General features: G+C 36.7%; 1 protein-coding gene and 1 long non-coding RNA gene across 14 annotated transcripts in view; one reads left to right on the forward strand and one right to left on the reverse strand.

Annotated features, from left to right (window-relative positions):
* Positions 1 to 228: 228 nt before the first annotated feature.
* The window catches only part of LOC113671074 (doublesex and mab-3 related transcription factor 3, truncated), a 36327-nt gene continuing 10386 nt past the window's right edge, over positions 229 to 26169 (reverse strand). For 5 of the 13 annotated variants that reach the window (XM_089194482.1, XM_027187291.2, XM_089194484.1 and 2 more), the window contains 3 exons: positions 13482 to 13575; positions 2934 to 3307; positions 229 to 2676 (listed from right to left, as the gene is read on the reverse strand). In XM_089194482.1, the coding sequence (XP_089050608.1) occupies positions 1850 to 2676; positions 2934 to 3306 (1200 nt within the window). In that variant the 5' untranslated portion in view covers position 3307; positions 13482 to 13575 and the 3' untranslated portion in view covers positions 229 to 1849. Of the gene's footprint in view, positions 2677 to 2933; positions 3308 to 5496; positions 5572 to 12810; positions 12949 to 13481; positions 13576 to 13664; positions 13727 to 22454; positions 22576 to 24596; positions 24908 to 25193; positions 25454 to 26054; positions 26078 to 26169 lie in introns of those variants that run through there. The other 8 variants (XM_089194483.1, XM_089194485.1, XM_027187290.2 and 5 more) reach the window with 7 other exon arrangements.
* On the forward strand, positions 18027 to 20274 carry LOC149034217 (uncharacterized). Its single transcript, XR_016183132.1, has 2 exons — positions 18027 to 18159; positions 20060 to 20274. It is a non-coding gene; the product is annotated as an uncharacterized LOC149034217 (long non-coding RNA).

Genomic DNA, 26169 nt, shown 5'->3' on the forward strand with positions numbered 1-26169 from the left:
TTCGTTCCCCCTGAGAGCCATATGATACCCTCAAAATTCACCTCCCCCTCCCCCTCCCCTCCTCCTCCCCGTTCCTTCCCCCTCCCCTCCCCCTCCCCGTTCCTTCCCCCCCCTCCCCGTTCCTTCCCCCTCCCCCTCCCCGTTCCCCCCCTCCCTCCCTCGTGCGTTGAAGAATGACTGTTCCTTTAGGAAAATAAAATAATGGATATACAAATGACATCGCTGCAGTGCCATTTCAAACTTGCATTTAGTATTCTTTATTTCACCATCTTGTAAAAATGTAATTCACAAATTTTCCTAATGCAATTAATTTGGATTTGAAGGAGTGGCTATTATATGTATCTTGTATGATATATTTTCAATCACGTACAGGTACTTGTATATTAATACACTGACTAACTTAAAGTGAGGAGAAATGCTACTTGTTTAAAAAAAAAAGGAAAAACTTCTCATGCATTTTGACAAAAATTCACAGAGAACATATGCGTCTCTTAGTATGATTCTCTACTTTTATTTATCGTATAAGATATTTGCCATTAAAAACCTTACTCTACTCAATCTTTTCCTTGGCTATATACTATTTATTACCCAACACACGCCCGTGAAATTATTGACAATGTTTTTTACCCCTTTAAAGAGACTATTGATTCAGAGTTGTGGTAGTAGATATAAAAGTAAATAAACTCTTAATTCACTTTTTCTGAGCTGCTTATTTTATAATGGGACGCGAATTCCACATATCTTCTGAATGATATAGCTGATAGAATAAAACCCTTATATTTAGGCTGACAAAATGTCAAGTCTCGATATTTGAACTCTTAGGCCTTTACTTTTGAGATTTCTTTTTTTTGTCAATAAATACACACTGTTTTTAGCAAAGTAACATCTTAGATGACAACATGAAAAGTCAGACAAGGATAGAAGAGTATCACAACGTGAAATGTTGAAAACAAAAATCATGTTAAGTTTTTGCAACTTTCAGATCAAGCGACCGAGCGTTAAGAAAAGAAAAAACTCATAGTAATCTCATGGTCCTTGATGAAACGGGATTAGAAATATAAGCTTTTGAAAACAAAGTAATTATAACGTTTCTGATGATAATGATAGTCACTAAAGTAATACTAACGATGAAAGATAATTTTTGATACCAAAGAAAATTATTTCCGAGCAGCAAACAATCAAACAAGCAAACTGTTGCCGGATAAGTTTCTTAGCTTTCTTGGGTTGTATTTCGTGCTAACCCACGTCAGTTTGAATTCAGCTTAGAATATCATCACTATTTTTCATCGTTTTATTGTGTACAAGGCCTTCAATAAAGTATCGAGACTCTTTTTCGTATAGAGTAAATCATTTTTTTGTTACCTCAATCATAATATAATCCTTATTTACACATGCAACTTTACATCGTCTTGAACGATGAACACATAAAAAAAGAAAGCTACCAAATATTTTACTGGTAAAATGACTACTTGTATTGTAAATAGCTTTATCATCAGAGGAAGTTTTCTTTTCATTTAATTGTGATTGCCGGAAAAACTTCTGTCCTCTTCGTTAAATATTGCGCAGTTATATTATAAAAATCTTCCCTGTGGTTAAACCCTAAAAAGCTCCAGTGGCATTATCTCATTTCCACTGACACAATTTTTTACATTTTTTACATCTCTGAAAGCTAAAAGTCTCCTAGGTTCTTTTGAGTCTCGTCGAAGAACTTTCCAACAAACATGCGCTGGGTATTTGAACACTCAATTTTGAAGCTTTAAGCTTTTTTAATATTATCAATCACTAATTCTTAACTTGCACCGTAAAAGATGTTGACGCATCTAGGCTATGAAATTGGTTTGCAACTATGCTATTTGTGAAGCTTTTGCCCACAGAAGGCACAAAAATTGTCTTCACAACTCGCCTTTCGTCCGCACTTTGTGCAAAAGTGTACAGCCACTGATTTCCCTTCTGTCTTTGGAGAGCTCGAACTAGCGTTCATGTTGTTCGGTGGCGAACCCAGGACGGCATCCATCGAGAAAGGGTAACCGCTGGCCTGTGCCTTTGGCTTCAGTAAGGGTGGTGGCGGTGGGAATGGACAGCTAGGACTCATCGGAGGTCTGTGGAAAGTATGCGAGAAAGGCTCCGGCTTACGGAATAGTGGGGGGGCTTGAAAGTGAAGGGCGGGATGAATTGTTGCAGGAGGACCCCCAACGCTTCCAATCACAGGCACAGGCATGGGCAATGGAAGCTGTTTCTTTTCCTGATTCTGAAGCAAGCACTCAATGGCTTGAACAACGTTTCCACCGCAGCCTTGAAGGACCAACTCAAGGACGCTTCGGCACTGGCTTGGAAAGGCTCGGATCAGCAAGCCGAGTGGATCAGGATGAATTTTTCTTCCCACGTTGGGGCTTTCAGATGTTCGAGGTATCTTGGAGTGGAGTCGTAAAGTATCGATTTCATCGTGTTGCACCTCTCCATTAATTTTTCTCTTTGGTGATGGAAGTTCAGTGCCGCTTTCGCAAGGTGTTACTCTTAGGCCGCCTTCTTCTTCATCCTCCGGAGTCGTTGTCTCTGGTTCGGTTTTTATTCGGACTCCGTCGATAAGTGCTGATTCAGGTTCGGAAGGTTCGTCAGGTTGGATATCCAAGTTTTCTTCTGATTCTGTTGGGGAAAGCTGTTGATCGATGCCCTCGTCTGTGAAATATCAAAAAATAGGAGAACGTTTTAGTCATTAGTATCAACTAAACACAAAAAAAAAAAATTTAAACATTTCTTTCTAGACACCGGTTTACGAAAGGCATTTTTTGTTTGGCTCGTTGCGAACAAAATTGCATCATTAAGGATATGAAAAAAAAATGTTCTTTGTTCACCCAAAGATCTTTCCAAACTCTGCAAAGTATATCGAATGTACTTGTTACATACGAATAACCGCTGACCGAGCGTCACCTTACCTTCATAATCTGTGTCACTGCTCTTTCTTCCATGAAGTGCGGGTATCGAGTTAAGAACCATTGATGGTCTTTGATAAACATCGTCGCCAAAACTCTTTGCCACTTGATCTTTGTCGCTATCTTTCTGTCCCAGTTTTTGAGACATCTCCGAGTTCTTTCTCTGTTGCCGTAGAAGAGCCACTCTAGCAGCAGTTATACGTTGGCGCTCAGCGATGAGGAGACATTTGGAGCATGTACAGTCCCGCCACCTGCAGTAATGTTTGTGTCCTTTAAGCCACGACAGGGCGCCATGATTCCGGCAGCGAGCACATTTTGGAATACGGTGATACAAAGCACTACCCGGGGAGGGTACTTGGGGAAGGATTTCGCTCATCCTGAAAAGGGAGGGAAAGAAGTTAAAGTTGTACTAGCTGAGGAAGAACTTCAGTTCATTGAGTCAATGAGTTAATTACAGCAAATGGTAGTCTCACACACTCACAAAAAGGAAAGCTCCTTTCGGTGTTGTTCATAGGAAGTAACGATATTAATCTGTACATGATATGCCGCACTTGGCAGAGGCGTTACTTTTGGAAAGCACACGCAAATGTCTTGAATTTTCTATTACAATTAAAACCCCTGATGGGCCAACACAGACTCTTTGACATCTGCGTTGACTCTTGAATCTACCACAAGGATATTGATGCCATTCCGAGATGGTTCGTCATCTGATATGAACAACAGAGGTATTCCGAATTTGGTAACACCAGCTTCGTAAAAACCTGCTGGATTTCCGACATGTTATCAACTAAACGGATATTATGCGAGCGGGAGTACCTATAGACAGTTACGTCACGGTTCCTTAGTGACTGGTTCGCTCAAAATCCGCCGCAGGCATAATTCGGCATTTCCTAAAAAAAGATGCTTGAATTGATTTCCTAAGAGGGCGTTTTCGGTTTCTTCTCAATCATCTAGCAAGATCTTACATTTTATTTCAGTGCACATTAGTATTTAGATGTCGAAGGTTAACTTAACCATATTAAAACTTTAACTTAACGAGTAGGGAAGCGTCTCTTTTGGTTCCTTAGGCAACAATATTTTTAAGGATTCCCTTCGACTCATTGATATAGAGCTGCGACATTCAGTAGAGCCTCGTCAAGTCCTTGCAAGATCGATTCGTTTTTTCGATAAACTTATGACAGATTCTCACGGGAATTACTAGCCACGCGAAAGCTTATAACCGTTAAAAATGATTTAAAGAAACTAGAAAAGAGAGAGAAGGCAAGAGACGAAAACTAAGCGAATTAAGACCAGTGAAACGGGCATTATGGCATTAATCAGTTTTAGATGACTGGACGTGGTAAGGTTTTTGAAAGCCAAGGTTTGTTTTTCACTATCCAATATAACATCATACGTCGACTAGGCTGGCCGACTGAATCTCAGTTTATTTAAGTGATCTTAGCCCATTGAACATAAAGTACAATGTACGTTTGTCATGAAACTCAGACTAAGAGGTTTTTATTTCCCAACTTAGAATTCTCTACCGATGTAACTGTCTTGATTTCCTCTAAGGTAAATAGGCCAGAGTTAGACAATGCGATCGAATTAATAAGTGAGACATCCACGCGGATTCCTGAGAAAAAAGTGATTTTTCTAAAATGATTATTCATCTCTAAACTGTTCAACAATGTTTTAAAGACCTTCTTTGGCTACTCGAAATCTATAATCGAGCGAAACTGCTTGAGATATACCATTTGACGCTATGATCCCTTTGCACTTGAAAGTAATGTTGTTTATCGCGGCATACAAGTGTTTATTCAAAGATACTATCCCACGGACTTTGAACCAATAGTTCGAGAACATTTTATACATTTCACGAATAAAGGTTTTCCCCTTGATTTGTTCATTTGAAAACCTCAAAGATACGAGGCGCCTTCTACCCCTAACACCAGTGAAATTTAACGGCACTGACATAATAATGTTTCAGCCGTCGAAAGAAATACTTTCGCCGACATGTCGCATTGTAAGCACCAAGGGATATTGCAATACAAGGTTAAGACTGAAAAAGAAACTCAAGTATGAAAACAGGAATTTTGAAATGCGCGACATCGCCCTTTGGTTTATGGCGTTCTTGGATCAGAAGCAGGCCGGCTACATTTTAAGCATGAAACAACTATATCCTTAGAAAAAAAACTGCATTTATGAAATCTTCCATGGGCAATTAATGATTTTAAATCAATATTGCACGATTTGCTTACCTATGAGAAACAAATATGTCAGTGGTTTTGTTGATTCCTTTACAATCTTCTCTTTCGAGACTAAAAGTGGATTAATCTTAGACATTCAGTAGGCAGGCACACCCGTAAATTAAGTAAATATGTTAAATCCTACCAACAGAAGAGAAAAGTATGCTTCAAAGCAACCTTAAAAAGCCCGAAATAAAGTTCGGTATAAGAATAATAAGCTTCAGAAGAGGTTTGACGTTGTCGGTAGATGATGATAACTTTCAATCCCAATATCCCATAGAAAAACGCTAGAAAGACACCATAGGAAAAATGAATGAAGAAATTCAAACTTTCCAACTTACATCTCGCCGATTGACAGAACTTTCAAAGAGTTCCTTGGTGACTGAGATTATTTTTTTTGTAGAAGGGAATTTTTTTATTCCTGCAAAGGCAAAAATGCAGCCTTCGACAAATTGATCTGTACGCGACGAAGAGATTATTAATAACGGCTCGGATCGATATTTTGTTCTTAAACTTTACTATGATCCCAGCATGAATATGTAAACAATTGATATTGAAAAAACAGGAAATGCGGAAAAAAAACTCTTTATGAAGTAATGATCAATAGTGTCAGAGGTTTTAACACAAATAAAACCTATAACTCTGTTGTGAAAATTGAACGCGTGCACACATCTACACAAAGAAGGAAGTCTTAGCGTTGGAACGGATTTTTAATTTGATAGACCCTCTATCAACGCACTAAATTCTAATATTAATCAAAAAACGAATGATTCAACGGTTTCACCCTCTTTAATTACATTCTTTTTTACCTTAATATGTCTACTATGTCACTCTTAAAGAAAATATAGTTGACACCTCGTTACTTCTTTTTCGTCCTCATTAAAATGGCCTTGGTCAACCATCTGTGAGAAATATTCCAGCCGTACACTATTCCAGACAATTGGTTAAACAAATCGTACCAAAAAAGATTTGTTTATTTTCAATCTTAAAGTACAAAGAAACTAGCAGGTTCGTTACTTAAACTATATTTAAGAGAAAATGTTCAAATATCTGACGCGGTTTTGAGATGATTGCATTTGCGCACAGATATAATGGTTTCAATGGAAAATTTTTTTGGCCTGTTACGAACCAAGCTCCGTCTAAAATGCGACATATATCTAAACTAATTGATTAAAAAGGAGATTTCAAGGTGACGTAAGTGCTCTAAATCTTTCCAAAGAGGTATATAATAACGTCTGTTGTACTCTTCTAAGGAAACGCAAATTTCTTTCCAAAAGGGATCCTTCTAATGAAAACATTCTCAGTTTTAAATAAAATAAAAAACTAAGTTTGGCATGACAAATCTCGTTTTATTCCAAAAAAAGCGTATAATTTGCACTTTAAATGCTACGATTTTGAAGTGGCTAATTTTTACAAACGATTACGCAGCCTGTTCTAATGGACTTTTAGAATCAGCTACTTAGCCTTGGAAAAACCCGATTTTATTACAAAAACAAGCCCTGAGGATACGTCGGAGTTACTTGTTATTTGCGTTGTTGGGAGAGATTCTAGTAAAATTGGTACAATCTCGTTTCCTCGCCATGAAACGTTTGCAGTTAGCTGATTTTAATGGCCTTTCATTTACCATCTGTTCAAAGTGCCTTGATATTAAAAGCGCTGTGCTTTGGGTTTAAGCCGGAAGACTATGTGCAAGTGCTTTCAAAACCTACAAGTAGGTATTTTATTGTAGGAAGAGGGATGAACAAAAAGTCTCGATTGCCAATCTTTTCAGGAAGAAGGAAACAATTTTGACTTCTTTTGCTTCAAAGTCTTGAACGGATGCGAGGTCTTCTGGGATAAATAAAAAAATTTAGCTCCACAAAGTTACAAATCAAGACATATTCGTTGTAAATTAAGCGCAACATTAATATTGTTTGTCATCTGTATTTACAACTCATGACTCATACTATAAGATGATTCCAGCAAGCTATGTCACCAAACACTGTTTGCCAACATTTAAATTCGTTCGACTATTATTTGCATCAAGTAGACGAAGATGTTCTTTTTGTCGTAATTTACAACTTATACAAAGGAGTGCAGATGTCTGTCGCCAAGAGCTTAATTAAAACACAGAAGTAAAAGCGCCGTTTTTTCAATTATAGCGTGTTAAATGGTCCGATACAGAATATGGAACATCCTTTATTATTCTTACTTAGTTGTTTATGTAATTTTTTTTTTCACATCTCCCTAGGAACATTTCACTGAAGTTCACCTGTTTCAAGAGCCGCCCCCTAACTGACAAAGCTGGAAACTTTGAAACTCAAAATTCTTCAGCCTCAGTCTGACACAAGCTTCGTACAAAATAAGATCCATTCAATTCAACATGTGAAACGACGGAGACTACGAGATTTACTACCACATTTAATAGTTACGTTCCGGTTCGAAAAGTGAAATATTCGTCTGGAAAATACATTTGGCGAGGCTCTAAGGCCTTGAAGTAATCAACTCCTAGCGAAACCACAATAAAGAGAAGTGATTAACTAGCTTTTAAAACCCATTTGCTATTCTAACTGTCCAAAACTAAAATTGTCACAATTAGAAATAATTTCTAACCGTATGTTTTATGCTTGGCTCTAAAATTCACCGGATAAAGCAAGCATTTGGCTGTCCTGTTCGAATGAAATGTCGTCTTAAATGTTCGACTTAATCCTCTTTCCAATAAAATTTCGGATCAAATTTAGCTAGGAATGCGTTTTTTGTTAGCAAGAATCAAAATACATGTATCGTATGTAACTTATGCATAATCATCTGGAAAAAAACAGTTGAACTGATAAATGAACAAATTTTTATCATTTTTAGCGAAGGACATATCCACTGAACTTTAAGAAGAACTGAAAAGTGATCTATGAAATCGAAAATAATCGCGTTCCAAAATGGCGGCAAAGGACCCGTAATCATTTGTGACTTTCGCTTTCTAACCTCGACCGGCTGCAGTTTGTTAGAAGAGATTAACTGAACTGTAATTTGTGAAAAGTTCGAGTTCATAAGTGCTATATTAAGAAAGATCTGAATTATTTTTATCGTTAATAGAGGCTTAAAAGATCGACTGAATTTGATAGTTTTACCGAGACGACGTTTTTTTCTGAATGGCCGAAACAGGCATGACCTCTTAAAGTGTTTTGATAGTGTCACTGTCTTTGTTTGTTTTATCATCTTCGACGGCCTCATTCTTTTAAAACACATATATAGACTCTCCTCATGGGGTTTTGAATGCCAATAATGCATTTAATTTGTTAGGAAACTGGACGATTTCTCGCAAAACCAAATGAGCCATATCAAGACGGAGTCGAATCACGCCGAAGATAAAATAGCTAGCTCTTCTGCGACATGTTATGCAAAGATCAGCTAATCTTTGATTGAATTCCTTCCAGATTATTGTTACAGGCAAATGACTGAGGGTAAGATAAGCAATATTTGGCCTCTATAAATAGTGCTTACATGTTAAACACTTTTCACTTCTCAGAAATTACATAAACAAACGCAGGAAAAAGAAGTGTAAATGTCATCAGTTCTGGGAAAATCGTACATCCGTTATTTTCTTCACTCGAAGGTCGTAATTCTTATTTTGGGAATTGCTATATTTCTATCATTAAATGTATTTTAAGATTTTGGTATGTGTTAAAGCACGTCGCTAAAATACCAAACATTTCCAATGTTGGCTGTACATAGAAAATATACTGTAAAGCGTGTTAAAAATGTTTTCAAAAGGTCACTTGACGGGCTGAAGATTGTCCCAATGATATAATACAGACGGGAATTTATACTGGCAACAAAACTATGAAAATCCGCAATAACTTATCGATCACAAGTTGAAAGGTATAACCAAGACTTCACCAGATGATGAAGTAGCTTTTAACTGTTTTTTAGACAACGTAAATTTAAATATGGCATTTCAGTTATATATGTCTACTTCACTCTGATCCAAAGGTCGCTCTTACAGTTCTAAAGTTAAAAGTCATTGAACGACTCAGTTACACCTCAAAAGCCTTTTGAGCTCTGGAAAATGCATGTAAGCTACAAATTAGCTTTCTCGTTCGTGCTCGAACTAGGATTCCTACTTTTCTTAGTTGTTGAACACCGTCAAGTATGCGAAGATTAAGAAAAGCAGAAAAAATGAAGTGCTCAATCGGCAGTTTCGCAGCTAATTTTTTCCTGTTTCCTGCGAAAAACGACTGGATCATTTAAACGTGATAAAATGGTTTTTGGAGCATTAAACTACGTGTATCGGAAACGGTTGTTTTTACAGTAGATCGGTTTCAAACACAGTACGTAAATTTTTAAGATTTAAAAATATTTTCGCGATGATTACAGATACATTTGGCGCTAAATACGCTAAATCTACTTAGCGACTGAAGCTCAAAAACCTCTCCAGTCGTAGACAACTTCAGAGTTCATAATTTTTCGCATATTTTCTTGGGAAATGTTTCATTCTTAATGTTGAGGAGTGAGTCACTATTCCTCTTGGTCTAAGGGCAATAATTTATGCATATAATGAGGGATGGAATAGCTTTCCTGCGGTACTCGAAGGAGACCGAAGAATTAATCGGAAAAATCGAGAAGAAAATACGAAATGTTTTCTAGAACTCCGCGGCGCGTATCTTATCTCAGCCATGATACTTTTGCAGCCGTGACAATTGGTCAGTGAGAGCTGTTCGATCTGACACGACCTTTTATCTCACCAAAAATCACTGACTGCAATCACCGAAGTTAACACTACAAAAACAAGATTTGATAAGTCGAGAAGGCGATGCAAGACTCCGCGAGTATATTTAGCCTCGGGTCTAATCCAGAGATATACGCGAAATTTCGTCGGAGAAAACAACCGGGTTGGAAAGATTTCAGTCTTAATCCGAGCGAATCCTGTTTTCGCGTCGCCAACTGTTTTAGACTTCACGAAGTTAAAAAACAAAACCAGATGTGCATTTTCTATTGTTGTTCATAAACGTTCGTTTGACAAATCTAAAACAAGATTGAAATGTTAAAAGAGGCACACACTTTTCATCACCGAGAAAATTAAATTCGCTCAGACAATATTGCCTCCTTCATGACGCGAATAAGTATTTCTTGGTTTTGTTGTTCAAACGCTTAATTTCATCCGTAAACTACTTGAATTAATGCAGTGTGATATGACAAAAAATGGGTAAGTCTCAAACAATTATTTAAACAACTGTCGACAACCTGTTTCCGAAATCAACACCATTTGCGCTGATTTGAATGTTTTTCACAGAGGAGGTATTCTTTTCATGATTTTAAACAACTTTTTAAATCTCTGTTTTCTACTAAACATCCCTGTTTCAGCGTGAAAGCACAAGTCCTGACATTACATCAATGTGTCTTTGATTAAAATTACTAGCGTTAGTGGTGATTCTGATATATTCAGTTCGTGTGGCCTTGCATGTGAAATGAAAATACAGAAAGAAAATTCTTAGAAAAAAACTGCCGTGACTCCATCAGACTTCGCTTCATCTGGGGTTTCGATGTCGCTAAAAACTTTCATCACAACCTAATTAACATGGCGATGATAACAGGCTTATGTAGAGAGACATTTTTGGGGTTTTGACTTGTAAATTCCCCCGAATTTAAATCGGGCGTTCTTGTTAAAATCATGCAATGCTAATTCTGAAAATCTCTTTAATGACTTGTTTTAATTCCACACAAAATAAAGATTTTCAAACTGCAAGGAGCAGAGAAATGTCGACGTGAAAACACAAAAGCGAAAAAATGCTCCTTTTATTGCGAAGAAACATGTACAGAAGTACTATTCCTTGAGTTTTGATGACGGCGAGCTACCACAAAGGCTTGTTTCTCACAGAACACTAATTACACCATTTTATCCTATATCTTTGAATATCATTTCCTCTGCATGCAGCGGAGTCCTAAAGCCTATTGTGTTTTAGCATATGGAGTTACTTTGACTCTGTATTAAATAACAAGGCATGATTTCTCTCTTGAATCTTTTTTTCAGGCTCAGATGAAAAGGAAAGGAAACGTTACAACGGTAAACTGAAATCGTTACTCAACGCACCGGCTAATGTAAACAGTTAAAATCACTTATGACTTGATTTTAGCGTCGATTCAATGGTTGACCAAAAATTTGACTCACAAATGAGAAATGCTGCCTCCAGGGTACAAGAAAAGATAAAGAAAATTTGTTAATAAAAGCTCTAAGTTTTAGGAAGAAAAGAAACAATATTGTAGAGTCGTTTTTGTTACATTAGAGGAAGTTTATGTAACCGAGCAACGGGTTATACTCCGAAAATATTCCACTCGTGTTGTAAAGGAGACCATTGAGTATTATATTAGATAGTTAGCGTAAGTGATGCTCTTTCTCAAATTGTAGTATCACGTATATAGAATATTTCGACAGATTTAAGCTGACTAGTAATATCTCCTACTTAACCAAGTGTCTGACAGCTAATCAACTAAGTCAATGTTTACACTTCTTGGCACTGCTTGTTTACTTTATTTTTCTTAGGCATGTGAGTCACACGCTATCAGTCAAGGGAAGGGAAAAAAAAGCAACTACTCCCCAAAAGATCCGGTTTGAATTTTTCGGGCGTTTAGCCAACACCCTCGTAATCTTAGGGTTTGACCCATGATGTCCTAAGCATTGCCGATTGCTCACGTACTGAGGCTGCGGTATTTGAATGATAAACAGTCTAATTCAATGCGATGAATCGGAGCATAGCTTTTATCACCTTGTAAGATTACTGCTAGTTTCATGGTTTAAGTTGCAAACATGATGTTTAAACAATGTCTTCAGTGGTACCCAACCGAGTAAGTTTGAATAGGCTTCCAGCCAGAAAGAATGAACATTAAAACTCTTCTTCGTGTAATAAAACAGTACCAGCTGTGAGTTGTATCTTGCGGACAAAATGGTCTCCGCTTTTGTCGAGCTGATACTCTTTTCGTATAGCTAAAACTGCTGTCGTTTAATGGCGATGAAATAAGAATTTTCGGGCGCGTGTGACTATCTCAGCCGCCGTCAATGTGTTCGGTCTAATCGATTGCGTTCAGGAGTGGTCACGTATGAGCGAACACGCACTTCAGACCACGCGATGTGCAAGTGTACACACACGCGATCACAAAATAGCCACAGATTTTACGGACTTTGCTCACCTGTTTAGAAAACGTGAAAATGAAGCAACGCACACTACTAACAAAGATCCCTTTGACTATAAAAGATAACAACCATCTACAAGCCTAATCAACTTTTTAAGGCGTTTAGCTGCAGCGCAAACCGACTTCTGACAAATAAAAACCTATGATAGGTTCTATGTTGTTGACGTCCCATTGTTCACTACAAAAACACATCTCTAGATACAACGCCATATCGCAACAATGTATTATTACTGCTCGAAACAAATGCATACAAATGAATCGCCGCATAGGTTCGCATTGCGTAGCTGTACTGTACAATTTAGTCGGAAGTTGCTTATCGTGCTTTTTTTTTGTAAGAACGTCTTCGATTACTTATCAATTCAAGCCTGTTACAAAAATAGAAAGTCATTTTTTTTCTCCTCGCGGCAGCAAAACCAAAATAGAACGGTCGATCTGTGAATAATTTATTCTAAAGTAACGGACACCTATTTAGAAAAACATTGTTTTAACCAAACCTGACAACGCTAGCCCAGAAGTATCTTTCCAAAAATTCGCGTGCTCATCATTTCATGCCATCTTGGCTAAAAATAGCAGCTATTTTAAGTGTACACATTCAACAATCTGCCCGCCAGAATATTCCATTACTTTTTACCGTAACATTATACAAAAGAGTACACTTCAAGGTTAAACAGACAGATCAAAGCGCAACCAAAAGTCACGAAAATAAATATTTCTATGTAAAAATATTTTGAAAGCTACTCCTTCGTGAGGCCGTCTACACGATATAACCAAAAATTTTTCTTGTCGCTAAATCTGGGGAGATTGGTTCGATGACATAACATGACTTTTATGACAAAAATCATGACTTTTATGTCCTCAGGGTGAACTTAAATTACAAATAAAGCTTTTACTCAAATGGTCAAAACTTTTTTCCTTCATCTCTACAACCATTTAGCTGGTCGAGTCCTTAGAGTCTGGACAACACGTACAATCATCTTTACCGTGAAGAAAAGGGCAGAAATCGAGTTTGGATTACGTCGAATTGTTATTCGAAAGGAGAACAAACTTTTGGTAACAACGCTGCAAACTTAAATATTCATGTATAACCTCTTACAAGCGAGAAATAAGGTGTGCGATCTGGAGAACCACTACTTAAAAGTTAAAAATCAAAACGCTTCTTTCTTACCTGAAACGCGATGATAAGCCTAGTTGTGCTCGGCCCGTCGTCCCACTATTCAGCGTGTTCGTTATGTGTTTTATGAAACCCTGACCAACGCCACCTGAAGTGTTATAAGTAGAAACACGTTTTACTTACTACATAGGTTACTAAAATACCAAACAAAGAACAGACAATACAACTGTCAATTACATTATGTTAAAAGGGTTTCATTGTGTTTCTTGTTCGACCACTCACGGCGCGGGACTGTGTGTCCAATGAGAACGTGAGTTGCATGTTATCACGTAAGCCAGCGTACAATTATTAGTCGCCAACTCATCTGACTTAAATCCAATATAGCTACAAATTAAAACGGCCTAGATTTTGCCTGATTTAAAACCATAGATAATTTTTTTTAGTATCCTTGATTTCAAGATAGTTTAAGAAATAGCTTTTCACGACTGTATAGATGTGACTGGAATGAAGTTGTGTCACAATTGGTTCGTGCTATTTTACAACCTTGAATGGAATATAATGTCTTGAACGCACTGAAAGAAAACTGAAGCTTTTACTTGATTACGTAGAACATCCTTACCTAAAGTATCAAGTTCTGACATGAGTCAACCTTGTATCATCATGTTTGTGGGTGGAAAATGTTAAGTATATGAACACATTCGGTCAAGTGTTAACATAGCGGGTATCCTAATTTGAAGCAGCTACCAGTCTGTGTACTTTAAAGTTCGAGGCAAATAACTACTCCTTTTTCACAAAAGAGTTTTGTTCTTTCGCTAAAGGTGGCATACCGTAAGTTATACAGCCGTTACGTGAAATGATTTATATCGACTTACTTCACTAGCTGTGACAGAAGGCGCTAAATTATTGAATCCGATAGTTAACACTTCGGTACAAAATTGTTCAGTGATTCCAAAATTGCTCAAAATCTGTATACCAGCATTTTGATAAGAATCTTTTTATTTGCTCTTTTCTACAGGTTCAAATGACACATGTGTCAAAGACTATTATTAAAGAAAATGACGCGCGCAGAAAATATCTCCTTTGCCCCGCTGTAGCGCAGGTGTCTAACTGACAAGAAAAGACCATTCGCCTGGATCACATAATATCGCTTGACCGGCAAACTTTTGTTTAACAAAACATACAGGAAAAAAAGGATTTTCCCCCCAAATTGATCAAGATTCATTTGATTAATTAAACTTTTTAACAACTTCGAGTGGAAAAGAAAAATTACTGCTGAAAGTTTATTTTGAAAGTACAAAACACACTTGAAATCACTCAGGTATTGAGGAGTTTCCATAAACCTTTCAAATGACCATCCAGTTATTGCTTCTTGTGTGAGTCAGGGTTAATTAAGGTAATTTTCCAAGCCAACAAAGCGCTGAAAGGCGACACTAAGACGGCAGCAGTAAAAGTTCATGTGCAATTATGCAATTACGACAAAGAAAAGTAATTTTCGAAAGCTCTTTTGTCGATGGAAAATCTCATATTTGTTGGTTATCTCCCTTGAAATTTACCGTGCAAACAATGAAGAAAGCATTTGGTGAGTGGTATTTTTGTGACATCCTGAGTCTAGGAAATGAAATTCACCGAGAAGCCCTCCAAATACTCATCGTCAGCCAGAAATGAGAATGATAACGGTCTCATCTCCATTCATTTTCACACAAGGCACTCGTTCCAAATGAATAAAGAAGCATATCTTTTAAACATCACTGTATGATAAATCAATTGTTCCATTTGATGAAAAATGATTACGAAAAACTTTTAAGTCACTGACGAAACAATATTTTTTTTTAAACTCAAGTTTTCCCAAATAATTTAAAACAACTAGTTAGGTAACCAAAATATCAAAGTGGAAAGAAAAATTTAAAATATATATATTTCTTTTTTCTCGGACGGAATTTGTCATTTATTGCAAGGGAAAATTTAATAGCGTGAGGTAACAGACAATACCTTAACATTTTTCACTGGATTATGTCACACTGTTTGGAAATACCTTGTGCTTTCTACTTTTGGTCTATTTTTGTTTCATGTCATATTAAAAGCTTATACGTACCGCTATCTCGTTTTAATGACAAATAATAATAAAAACAAGATTTTGAGTTTAAATTCCAAATTCAAAGTCACTCGTTTTGGCTTTGAAAAACTTGCAGCTTATGAGTATGTAAAAGAAAAGAACATACATCTAAAAGAATAATTTCGTTTCTGAGTGAAATCGAGAAGTATTCTCTTGTCTGGTGATTTCAAATTCCTTAAGCAGTCTCTTTTACAAACAACAAATTAATTGTTAATGAGTCGTTTTAAATATATGTTTTGAAACACGATATGGTGTCCATAATGTAGGATTTGTTAACAGGTTTCACTTTTGAGTCATCAGCTTTGTCTTGTTATGGCAATACCACACTAATGCTTTCAAGATATGAAATGTTTACCGACGAAACATAGGCCATCTATTTAGAGGCTGCTAATGGAGACAGTTCCCTGTGGTACTCTCAGTTATTCTTAACAAAGAGAAAAAACGTTATGTATGTTAAATATATCAATTTTTGTTGAGACACCTGGTTGTTACCCAGCAAATAAAAGTTGTTAATAGCAAAAACTCTCAGTGCAATAGAGATATTGGTTTTGTTGATAAGCAGTTTAATAAAGAGTCGACGTTAAAAAATAATCTTAATCACGTTTTTGTACTAAAACAGTGAATTTCCAGGTTGGGTGCCTCTTGGTCAACTTTTTGGATTAGTTTTAGATCCAGGTGATGTCCCGAGTACGGTTCACTTTTCGTACGTGCTGTGTTTAGGTTTTATAGTTAGATCTAACGTCATACCAAAAATTGTAGTTTATCACTCAGCCAGCTTTACAACTCAATAGGAGTCCACACGAGAATGCAAAACTTGTTTAACTCTTTTCAGGTGTTGTAAAGAGGAAAATAAGTTTTTTAACAATGATCCTAATGAAGTAGTGCAGGATGCAGACAAACTCTGTGGGGGACTAGAGCTGTCAAAGAGTTTGTTTAAGATCTTTCAGGTGTTGCGGCTGTACCTTAATTTTTTTTAAAAACAGGGTTTAATCTGATAGGAAAGTGGAGATTAAAAAAGGCCTTTACAAGGACACATAATGCACGATTATTTAAATGGAGGTTCTTCTGTGATAATGTAAAAAAGTGATTTACAGAGTTTCGACCCTTGGAAAACTCCGCAGGGGTCTTGAAGAGATAAAATCAATTTTTCAGGATTTTGAAAATAATAGTTAACTCAGCGGATTATTGATGACCCGCACCAAAATGAAAGTAAATGAATGGTAATGCGCTCATAGAAAATAGAATCAAGAGACGTCTCGAGGGCTACTTTTCAGACCTAGTTCCTACCCTAAAGGAACTGGAATTTGAAAATCTCACTTATCGTTTGATCTACAAATAAAGAAAAATCGACTCACAAACAATCTTTTCATATTAGCTTAATGGGTGGATCACGTTTTGGTCTCTGTAGAGAAACTAAAAAGAAAGCATGTGTTTCTTTTACATCAAAAGGACACGAGCTTTTAGCGTAAAGTCATGATTAATAATTTCAATTCAAAGAAAAACTCCCAGGATAGATTCCCCGCCTTTTCTCGTGTATATCTTGTTGATTCGAACCTTTCTATGAATGATGTAAAGTTAATTTATATATTGAAAACAACAGTGATATCTTTGCACTGTGCATTGTTGGTTGTGACTGAAGATCTTTGACAGAATAATTAAACATTTTAACCCCCTTTTTGAATATGAAACGCTCACATCAAATTCATATTTTTAGTCTCCTTTTTTAATGTCATTTTTAATGGGTAAACTGTTCAAACGAGTGACCGTTATTTAAGCAAAGTATCAAAAAAAAATTCGTGTATACATATCTGAAATTCTCTGCTTGGTGCCAAGTAAAATCTTTGGAAAAATTTTCTCAAAAACTGTCATATTTTGCAATAAAAAAGAGAGAAAGCAAGAGAGAGAGAGTAAAAAGGAACTAGAAATCAAACAACTATCAAAGTAAACTTAGAATCAAGAAAAGCCTCTCTTTATTCATTCACTGAAGATACTAAGCAATTTCATACTTCAGCGTTTTTTCCTTTTTTCCTTTTCTACTTGAGATTGATTGTTGTTTTCAAGACGAGATCGTTCTCATTCTACAAGTCTTTCTTGAATTACCTTAGAGCGAAAATATATATAAGCCTGCATTTTATTCATTGTTAAAAAATACGGAGTAATTTTATAGACTTTTAGATTGGGAATGAAGCTCTCATGAATCGCTTTTTTTTTTCATAAAAAAGCCACATACTGAAGAGTACTTTCATTCAATACTGACTTACGTACTAAACTAGATGATCCTAGGCTGGGTATTAAACTCTGCGTAACCTAAGTATCAGCATCCTTTCCTTGGATGTACTGGCCTATTCCCTTGTGACTCTCCGCTACGATTAATTTTCGGTAAACATTCTAAGTGTTTTGATAAGTTAGTTGCTATATTTATTTTCAGCGGGTGGGTTTCTAAGGACGGCCAAATAGTAAAATTGGCTTGTTTATTATTTTCAAACGATCTCTCATTCGTGGGTCTGATTAATCGCTGCAACCTCAGGAAAAGGGACATTAAAGAAGCTCGGCCGATATCTCAAAAAGGAAGCATCGCAAGCGGAATTATTTTGATCGAGTAGGAACAAAAGTAAACAAGTATGTGAGTAAAATCATCCTTTAACACTTCTCACCTAATTTGTGTTTCAAGGTCACTGAAACGTGTTTAGAGGCAGGATGACCAAATTGCAAAATATGAGTTATGCTTACCGTGACACCTAAAATTATGGAAGTGCTTGACCAAGAGGTCGGTTTCCGAGGTAGAGGTGATATCAGTTGTTAGGCGCTCTTCGAAAAAGAGTAAATTGTTCGCCATAGGTTACAAGTTTTAAGACAAGGTTTGTCTATTGAAATCAACACTCTCCCCAGCCAATTTCATTTTAAGATATTGGTGCAGTTTTAATTCATTTCAAGCCCTTAAATCTGACCTCACATGATTGTCAAGGTTAAACCAACTGGAGTGCTTCACTTGCCGCAGAAGAGAGATTGGATTATTAGAGGTTGATACAGATTTTACGTTTTACCCTTGAGAAACGTTTAATCTTAAAATTAAGAGGGATTTGTCTTCCAAAAGCTAGTCGATTATCTTCTATTGGCATGCGCGATAGAGTAAAACTCTTGGTTACCCGCTGAAGGAGGTAGAAAAACAGTTCATCATCATAGACATTGTTGTTGCGTTAAATTTGCTAATTAAGGAGTTGAAACCATCTCTTACTGCCCAACAGAATTCAATTTTAGCCAAAGCATTAGCCAGCGTGGTATTGCGTAATTATCTAATTAATCTTCAATGAACAATTTCTGACAATTCTCTTGTCATGAAGATGTCATCATGGCGACACGGAAATGTAGTTTGTTTTCACAGCAGATTGTTGCTTACTCGGTATAACAGTGAAAAAATTAGTCTTAAAAACTCACAAAAATTGAAATTGTTTAGGTTCTGTTGCCCATGATATTGGAAGCGCACGTGCACAAGTTAGCCCAGCACCGGGATTTCAATCCTCCCCTTGTTTCACAGGCTCAGCACGACACAATGATTGTTGTCTCTCATTGTTTGACAGCGCCAGTTTAATAGAGTAGTCTGCTACAGAACAAAAGACCTGTCCTTTCGAAAATGATTGCATAGTACACTTGGCGACCATTTTATTGTAGGCAGTGTTTCAATGAGTTATGGGGTCATTCCCTCTTTCAATAACTCACGTATTCCGATGGCATCCCGGCTTGTTACTTTGTAAAGAAGCCTCAGAGCCGCCGTGATCCGTGAAATTCGCTTAGCAGTGCAAGTCAGTCCAAATTTCGGCCGGTTTGGGCTTTAGATTAACTTGTGACTCATAGGATTAACAACTGATGTACTTAAACTGGTAGAATGCTAGCGATTTTCCTTAATTCTTAGGCCAAAAATATGCTGAACTAAAAATAAATAAATAAAAATTTGCACTGAAGAAAGAGCAAGTCAGTCCAAATTTCGGTTTGGACTATAGATTAACTAGGAATCATCAAGCTGATGAGTTATGGGATTTACAACTGATTTACTTAAGCTGGTAGAATTTTGGCGATTTTCTTTAATTCTTAGGCCAAAAATATACTAAACTAAGAAAGATGCATTGTAGAAAGAGAATAGAAACATGAGTAGAAAGCAAAGTTGAAGGAATGTTGGAGGAATGTTGGCTCAGATCGATGCTTTGGTTCTATCCATCAAAGGTTCTCTCTCGTAAGGAGAAGCATGATTCAAAATTAGCTTGCACAAACAATTCCAAACCTTTTTAAATCAAATTTAAATAAATTGTAGGAAACTTTTGGAATGCTAACTACGTGTGTTCTTTCCAGAAGAAAAAAGCTTTTTCTAGATGTTATTGTTTTCATTCTCGTGTTAAACAAGGCTGGTGGAACCTACAGTATATAATTTCCAACTTATTTACCTGAACGTTTACCTTTTAAGCTGCAAGCCATAGTTTCAGAAGCGTAGACCTGTTAGATATTGGTTTTCCTATTTATATTTCAGGGCCCAGTCGTACAAAGGGCGGATAACGCTATCCAACGGATAAATCGCCATCCAGCGGATATGATAACAAAACCTACTGCGTTATCCACCGGATAGAGATTTCTCCAGTGGATAGCATTATCCACCCTTCAAACAACCAGCCTGAACTATTTACCTGTGAAAGGCAGTCTAGTATTGTAAAAAGCAAGGAAAATATTAAACCAGATTTCCTTAAACGTGAAGGTATTAATTTATAGCAAAATAACTGAGTAAGTGCAATATTAGACAATTACGTCTTTCTAGTGAACGAAGCTCGGCTGTCAACTCAGGGCGGTTTGAGACCAGTCTAACCAATAATCATCCTAGAATGCAATGTAAGCTTTGTTTTCTTTTTTACTTTTGACCCTTTTTTATGTAACTGTTTCAGGTTTTCTTCAATCTGACGAAAAGCTTAAGTTAAATATCTTATGCGCAAACAAACAAAGATATTGTAGTGTTTTTTCCTTTCACCAATTGCTGCCCTAAACAAGCAAAACCAGTTTTGACGGTTAAACGTTGCTTTGCATCGTGGCGACGGTGGCGACTGAAAGTCTCGCTACTAACGAGGTTTGGAGTCCGTTTTAAAAGACGCCCATTGATAAAAGTCACGCTACACGAATAGAGTGGTCATAAGAAATGATTGATGTTTTGATAAGAAGAGAAACGGAGAAAACTGCAAGATCAAAAACGCAGACGCACTAAAGGGTTTTTTTTCTGTCAGTGTTGAAACCATAAGAGCCTTTTTTAAAACATACAAATTTACCTCTGGCGTGAGGGAAATCATACAATGATAGTTTGCTAATTAAGAAAAGTTCAGATAGAAAAGAACGAATAAAAACTTGAAAGAGGATGATGTAACAGACTAATTGATATGCGCCAAAATTTTCAATATGCTCAAGCCATGATCTTGCTAGATCATAAGTTAAGAATTTTTGATAACTCGATCCTTCTTACAACCACAACTGAAAATTTTTTTCTGGTGTTCTCTATTTTTGTACGTCCTTAGGTGATCATAATTAAAATCGTGTAGTATATTTTGCATATAATCATTTTAAATTGTTGGGTTGTGAACTTTGATCGAAAATGACATATATTGATTCAAAGTCCTTCAAATATGTGCTATTTTTGCCCATTATTCTTGTCTACAACAAACCCCATGGAGGCCTTTCAGTTTACCACAAACTTAATTAACCCATAATAAAATAATAAGCAGAAAATATCAAAGCCTAAGGCTGTTTCTGAATAGGAGACAATGAACTTTTATAGATAGTCGAAAACCAAAGAATTCACAAGGAGCGCGTCTCCATTCTGGAACTTTTTCAGGAAACGAAATTGCATTTTAATTTTTTTATTTATCTATTTATTATTTTTTTTGCAGCTAGTTGTGATGAAAAGTATGAAATCCTAGAGGTACTGTTCAGCATATTTTTTTTTTTTACTAATTGAGCGAAATTCAACTTCGAGTATGCAATTTCTGCTTATCTAAAGGAACTTAGCTAAAAAGAAAAAGAAATCAATTGAAGCGGTCACCCATTTCTGGTAGGTTGCTCACCGTGCTCGCTGATCGAAACCCTCGACGAACATTGAATGAAATAAAAGTGCTAGAAGAACTACGGAACTTTAAGCAACTGCACATACCCATTAAAAAAATTATTCATCCTGGCCTGCTCCATGCTATATTTGAAGAGGTACATGGGAATTTTTAGCATCAATTAAAGATAGCACAAGGACAAGAAATAATTTCAATAGCGCTTCCATATGTATTCATTCGTCAGTTGATCTCAACACAATAGAATTGGTAAAAAAACAACAACCCACAAACTTAAATACATAGCATGGCAAAAATTGCAAGGAAAGAGATGTGATCAATTGATATGCTCATCATTCCCTCAGCGAATGACATTGGTTGCAAATGGATGTTCAAAAGTTCTCTTTAAAGACTATACACTATTCGGACTGACTTATAATTATGAATCTAGGCAAGACCAAAGAAATAATATAATTTCTTGATTTGAGTCATTCTAAACCAAACCCAAGTACGAAATTAAGGCGAAAACGAAAGTAAACGTAAAATTCCTAGAAACAGTATTTGCACAACGGGCGGTATATCGATAGCTGTGTTGCCACACGCGTTGCTAGACTACAATAAGATGCCTTTTCATTGAAATAGCTCGTCGACTATTGTCTTGAAAAGTCATTCTTCTGCAATATTGAGAGATCTTAGAGTACATGAATCTGAAAACCTGAAGGATGAATAATCCTTTTTTCATGTGGCAAACATGTGGAAATGATATCTTCTGAAGCCTTCTGAAAATACTGAAATTTCGTAACTAACGGGCATAAAGAAACACGTCTAAATTATGTGAAGATATATTACCGCACTTATCGCCTAGGCAACAAGTCTTCCCGCAGAATTGCTTCAGTCACACCTCGATATTTAACTCGCAGTCCATGCAGACACAGACTTTGCCATGGCGCCGATTAAGAAACAGAGCTTTAATAATGTGCATCCAGTCAAGAACTATTTGGTTTCATTAAGCATCAGTGGGTGTTAATGAACTTTCTTTTGTCGGGGGTGGGGGGGGGGGGGAGGGGGGGAAGGGGGATTTGGGTGAAAGAGAAACGGAGTGAGGAAGGTATGATGACAAGCTAAACATGATGAGTTGACTTAAGATTCCTGTGACCTAAGGTAGATAAAACAACACTGAAAGTATATTTTTTCTTTGTTTTGTTTTGTATATAGCAATCGTTTTAAAACTTTAACACGAAGAAGAGCGACCCTTCCCTCTCCTTTTGTTTTGTGCGGTTTTAGTTTATATATGCGTTTCGCAGGTAACCATCTTGAAATCACGTGACATTAAATGATTGGTTTTTGCCCACGTAATTATGTTGCATTGTTTAGAACAGAACACGACACATGCATTAACTTAAAGAGAAGCACGACACAAATTAACAGTTTTATTGTCTTGAATTTCTTAGAAGGACCTGAGAATTGGGGATTTCGTAGTCCTATATATCATGATTGACTTCCGTTTGCAATTGGCGAAAGGAAATAAAATCGCTTTCAGTCACAAGAGTTTCTACTAATTTTTAGATCAAAGATCTTTTACCAAGCTTGACACAGCTGTTCGTTGTCGTGACTTTTGCGAATAACTGTATTTCGAACATTGATCCTAAAATTCTTCTGCTTTAAACAAAAACACTAGCGAAGCAAACAGGTCCTTATCACGAAATGAACCTTAATCAGGCACGGAAATCATCTAATTGACACACGAAGTGCACTGTAACAAAGCCGGTAACCTATATGCATGGAATGGAGACAGTTTATTCACACTTGCCGTGAAATCTTCGAAGCACGTACAAGAGCTATTGAAAAGATCAATTCTTGGGAAGTCTACTTCACACGACCCGATGTAAACCAATCGTTAAAATGATGAAAACCAATTGTTAGAAAATGATCGTGCGTTTAAGTGAGAAAATCGAAAATGAATTAAAAATACATACATGGACCAAGAAAGTCTTGTAACCAGAAGAATTAAAACAAGAAATTGAAAAAAAACCTAAAACACCAGATATCTGCCTGAAATTGAAGCCGTTACAACCCCCTTGCGTTTTCTCTTTCCTCTCTGAAAAACCAATGGGCAATTAAAATTGAAGCATCAATAATGTATCTCATGAGAGCGGGCTGGAATAAATTATCACGACGACAATGGTTTAATTTACACTTTCGCTCTCCATAGGTGACTGCAAAAAAAACCGCTTGACTTCGGCTGAATTTGCCTAAGCTTTCCTTTTTTAAAGAACTACAACCAGCCTTTGCCTAAATACGAACCTGTAAGTTATTTTCAAACCGGTAACAACCTTCTACCCGTGCCAGCGTTAAACGATATACAGATCACCATAAATACGACTTTTCACGTCAGTCACGCAAGTTCAAAATTGAAAGACGAAACATCTCGTTTGCAATTGTTTAAGAAAACTGTTTTCCTTTAAGAAAATTAAGTGAATTCGCTTAGAGCCTGCGCAACACTCCGCAAAACTTTAAGCCAACGGATGGTGCGACAACGGCCTATGAAAGGACTATGGCTCTTTTTTTCTCTTTTTTAAACTAGACATGTGCGCTTTTCTTCTTACAATTTAATATTTGCGGAGTTCATGTATGTAATGAAAAAATTACATCTCGAGTCCGCAAAATGACTAAAATAGTAAGTCGCAGCTTGTTGTCCTTAACCTCGAATTGCCACCCGCTTATTTTGCTTCAGTCACATGTGTGCTTAACTGCCTTCTCACAAAACAATTTTCTTTGTTGGAAGTCGAGGATTCCTCGCTTTTTCATCACCAAAATAAAAGAAGATCTTAGACTTCCACAGTTGTTACACTCTTAATCCTGTTTATGATAATATAATGAGAGCACACTCAAGAAAAGGAACCGAACGTGTTTAGTTGTAATGGAACATTTTCGCGCTGCAGGTGAATTGAGTGTTAAGTTAATTTTGATATTAGGTCTTACGCTACTTACAGTTTCTCATCACCAAGCCTTCAGACAGCAATTGGCCGAGATCTTCAAATGCCAAGTAAGGAAATCAAAATCCAAAATTCTGGCAACCTATTTCTGAGCTTATAACAGTTGTTCATTGAAGTGTTAATACCCCTTTGGCAAAACAAATGACCGGCCGTTGTCAGTGACTTGTCGCAACTTGTTAAAGACTTTGTAAACTGAATTACATTTTCAAGGATGAATATTTTCGCCAAACTTTTGCCGAAAATGCCAAATGAAGCTCGTTTCATGTGTGAGCCATGTATACACACGTATAACTATTTCGAAAAGATATTAGAGAAAGAATGGGGTAAAACTTTGTAAATATGTACTCTATATTGAATACGTAATGTTTGATTACAAGATAAACACGCTTGAAGAAAATTATATAGGCCACTTTTTGCCAAAACTATCAACGTCAACGTGGTGAGCTTCAAACCTCTAGGACAATTTATCAAGCATTTCCCAGTAAGTAGGTGTTAAAGACCGCTTATAGCTCAAGATGGAAAATTAGAGATCGTGAAATTAAGGCACTTAATAAATCATAAGAGAATTTGTAAGTAAACCGCTATAACTTACCTCAGAAATCCGAGTATTGAATCACTCAATGCTCTCTTGACTGGTTTACAGTTTCGCTCTTTCGAATATTTGTCTAGTATCCGCTTGTTTCGAACTCTGCAGTGTTTCGACGCGTTTTCGAAACTTTTTAGTGTTGATCCAAACGCCGCAGAGGTGATAACATAAAAGCCGACAATTACATTGTATTAGGGGATTTCATTGTTTCGTAAGCTGTCGTCACACCTTTTGTATACAATACAAACAGCTCTCCGTACTAACCTAATGTATTCAAATTTGCCGTGGCCAGTATTCACCACTATAATGTCGATATCACGCGATATTGGAATAGGAAGGGGTAACAGATGATTCAGATGACTTTGTTTGAACGCAGAACCATTATACGACAAAAGCACCGCGTTTCTTTGAGAGCGCGCGAAAAAAATTACATTTTCGTTAGAGCTGGTGGAACAAGCTTCGTGTTTACATATTCCACATGAATCAGTCTTTTATTAATGGCACCCTGTCGAAATGAACTGCTCTTCAGTTGTTTCAGAGCAATCAATTTAATTGAAACCGAAAACAAGTTTGCTGGGTTCTAGTTACGGTTTGTCTTGCTGCAGCGCCAAAATGACCCATTAAAATCGCTTTTCTCGATGACCTGGCTTGCCTCGTTCGCTTTGTCATGCAAATTCCAGCTTCATGCACGGTTTTATCGCCTGAACTGTTTCGAACGTTCAATTCGAATAAAAAAAATTCAATTTTTACTTGTTGATTATCGTGTAAACAATAGTACGATTGAAAAGGTTAAAGTGAAAGGATATTGGTGAAAATGAAGCACGAGTTTGCTTTTGAAAGCCAAATTTTTCGTAACTTCGTTGATACCTGTCTGATCTTTCGACGTGTTTCTGTTTAAGAAAAAAAAATTGGGAAGAAGGAAAAAAAATCAACCATCGAATCTAATTGGTGCGTGTATTGTTAGCCTGTACCTTAAGAGTTA

This window comes from Pocillopora damicornis, chromosome 14 (assembly GCF_964200805.1).
Source record: "Pocillopora damicornis chromosome 14, jaPocDami1.2, whole genome shotgun sequence".
Lineage (NCBI taxonomy): Eukaryota > Metazoa > Cnidaria > Anthozoa > Scleractinia > Pocilloporidae > Pocillopora > Pocillopora damicornis.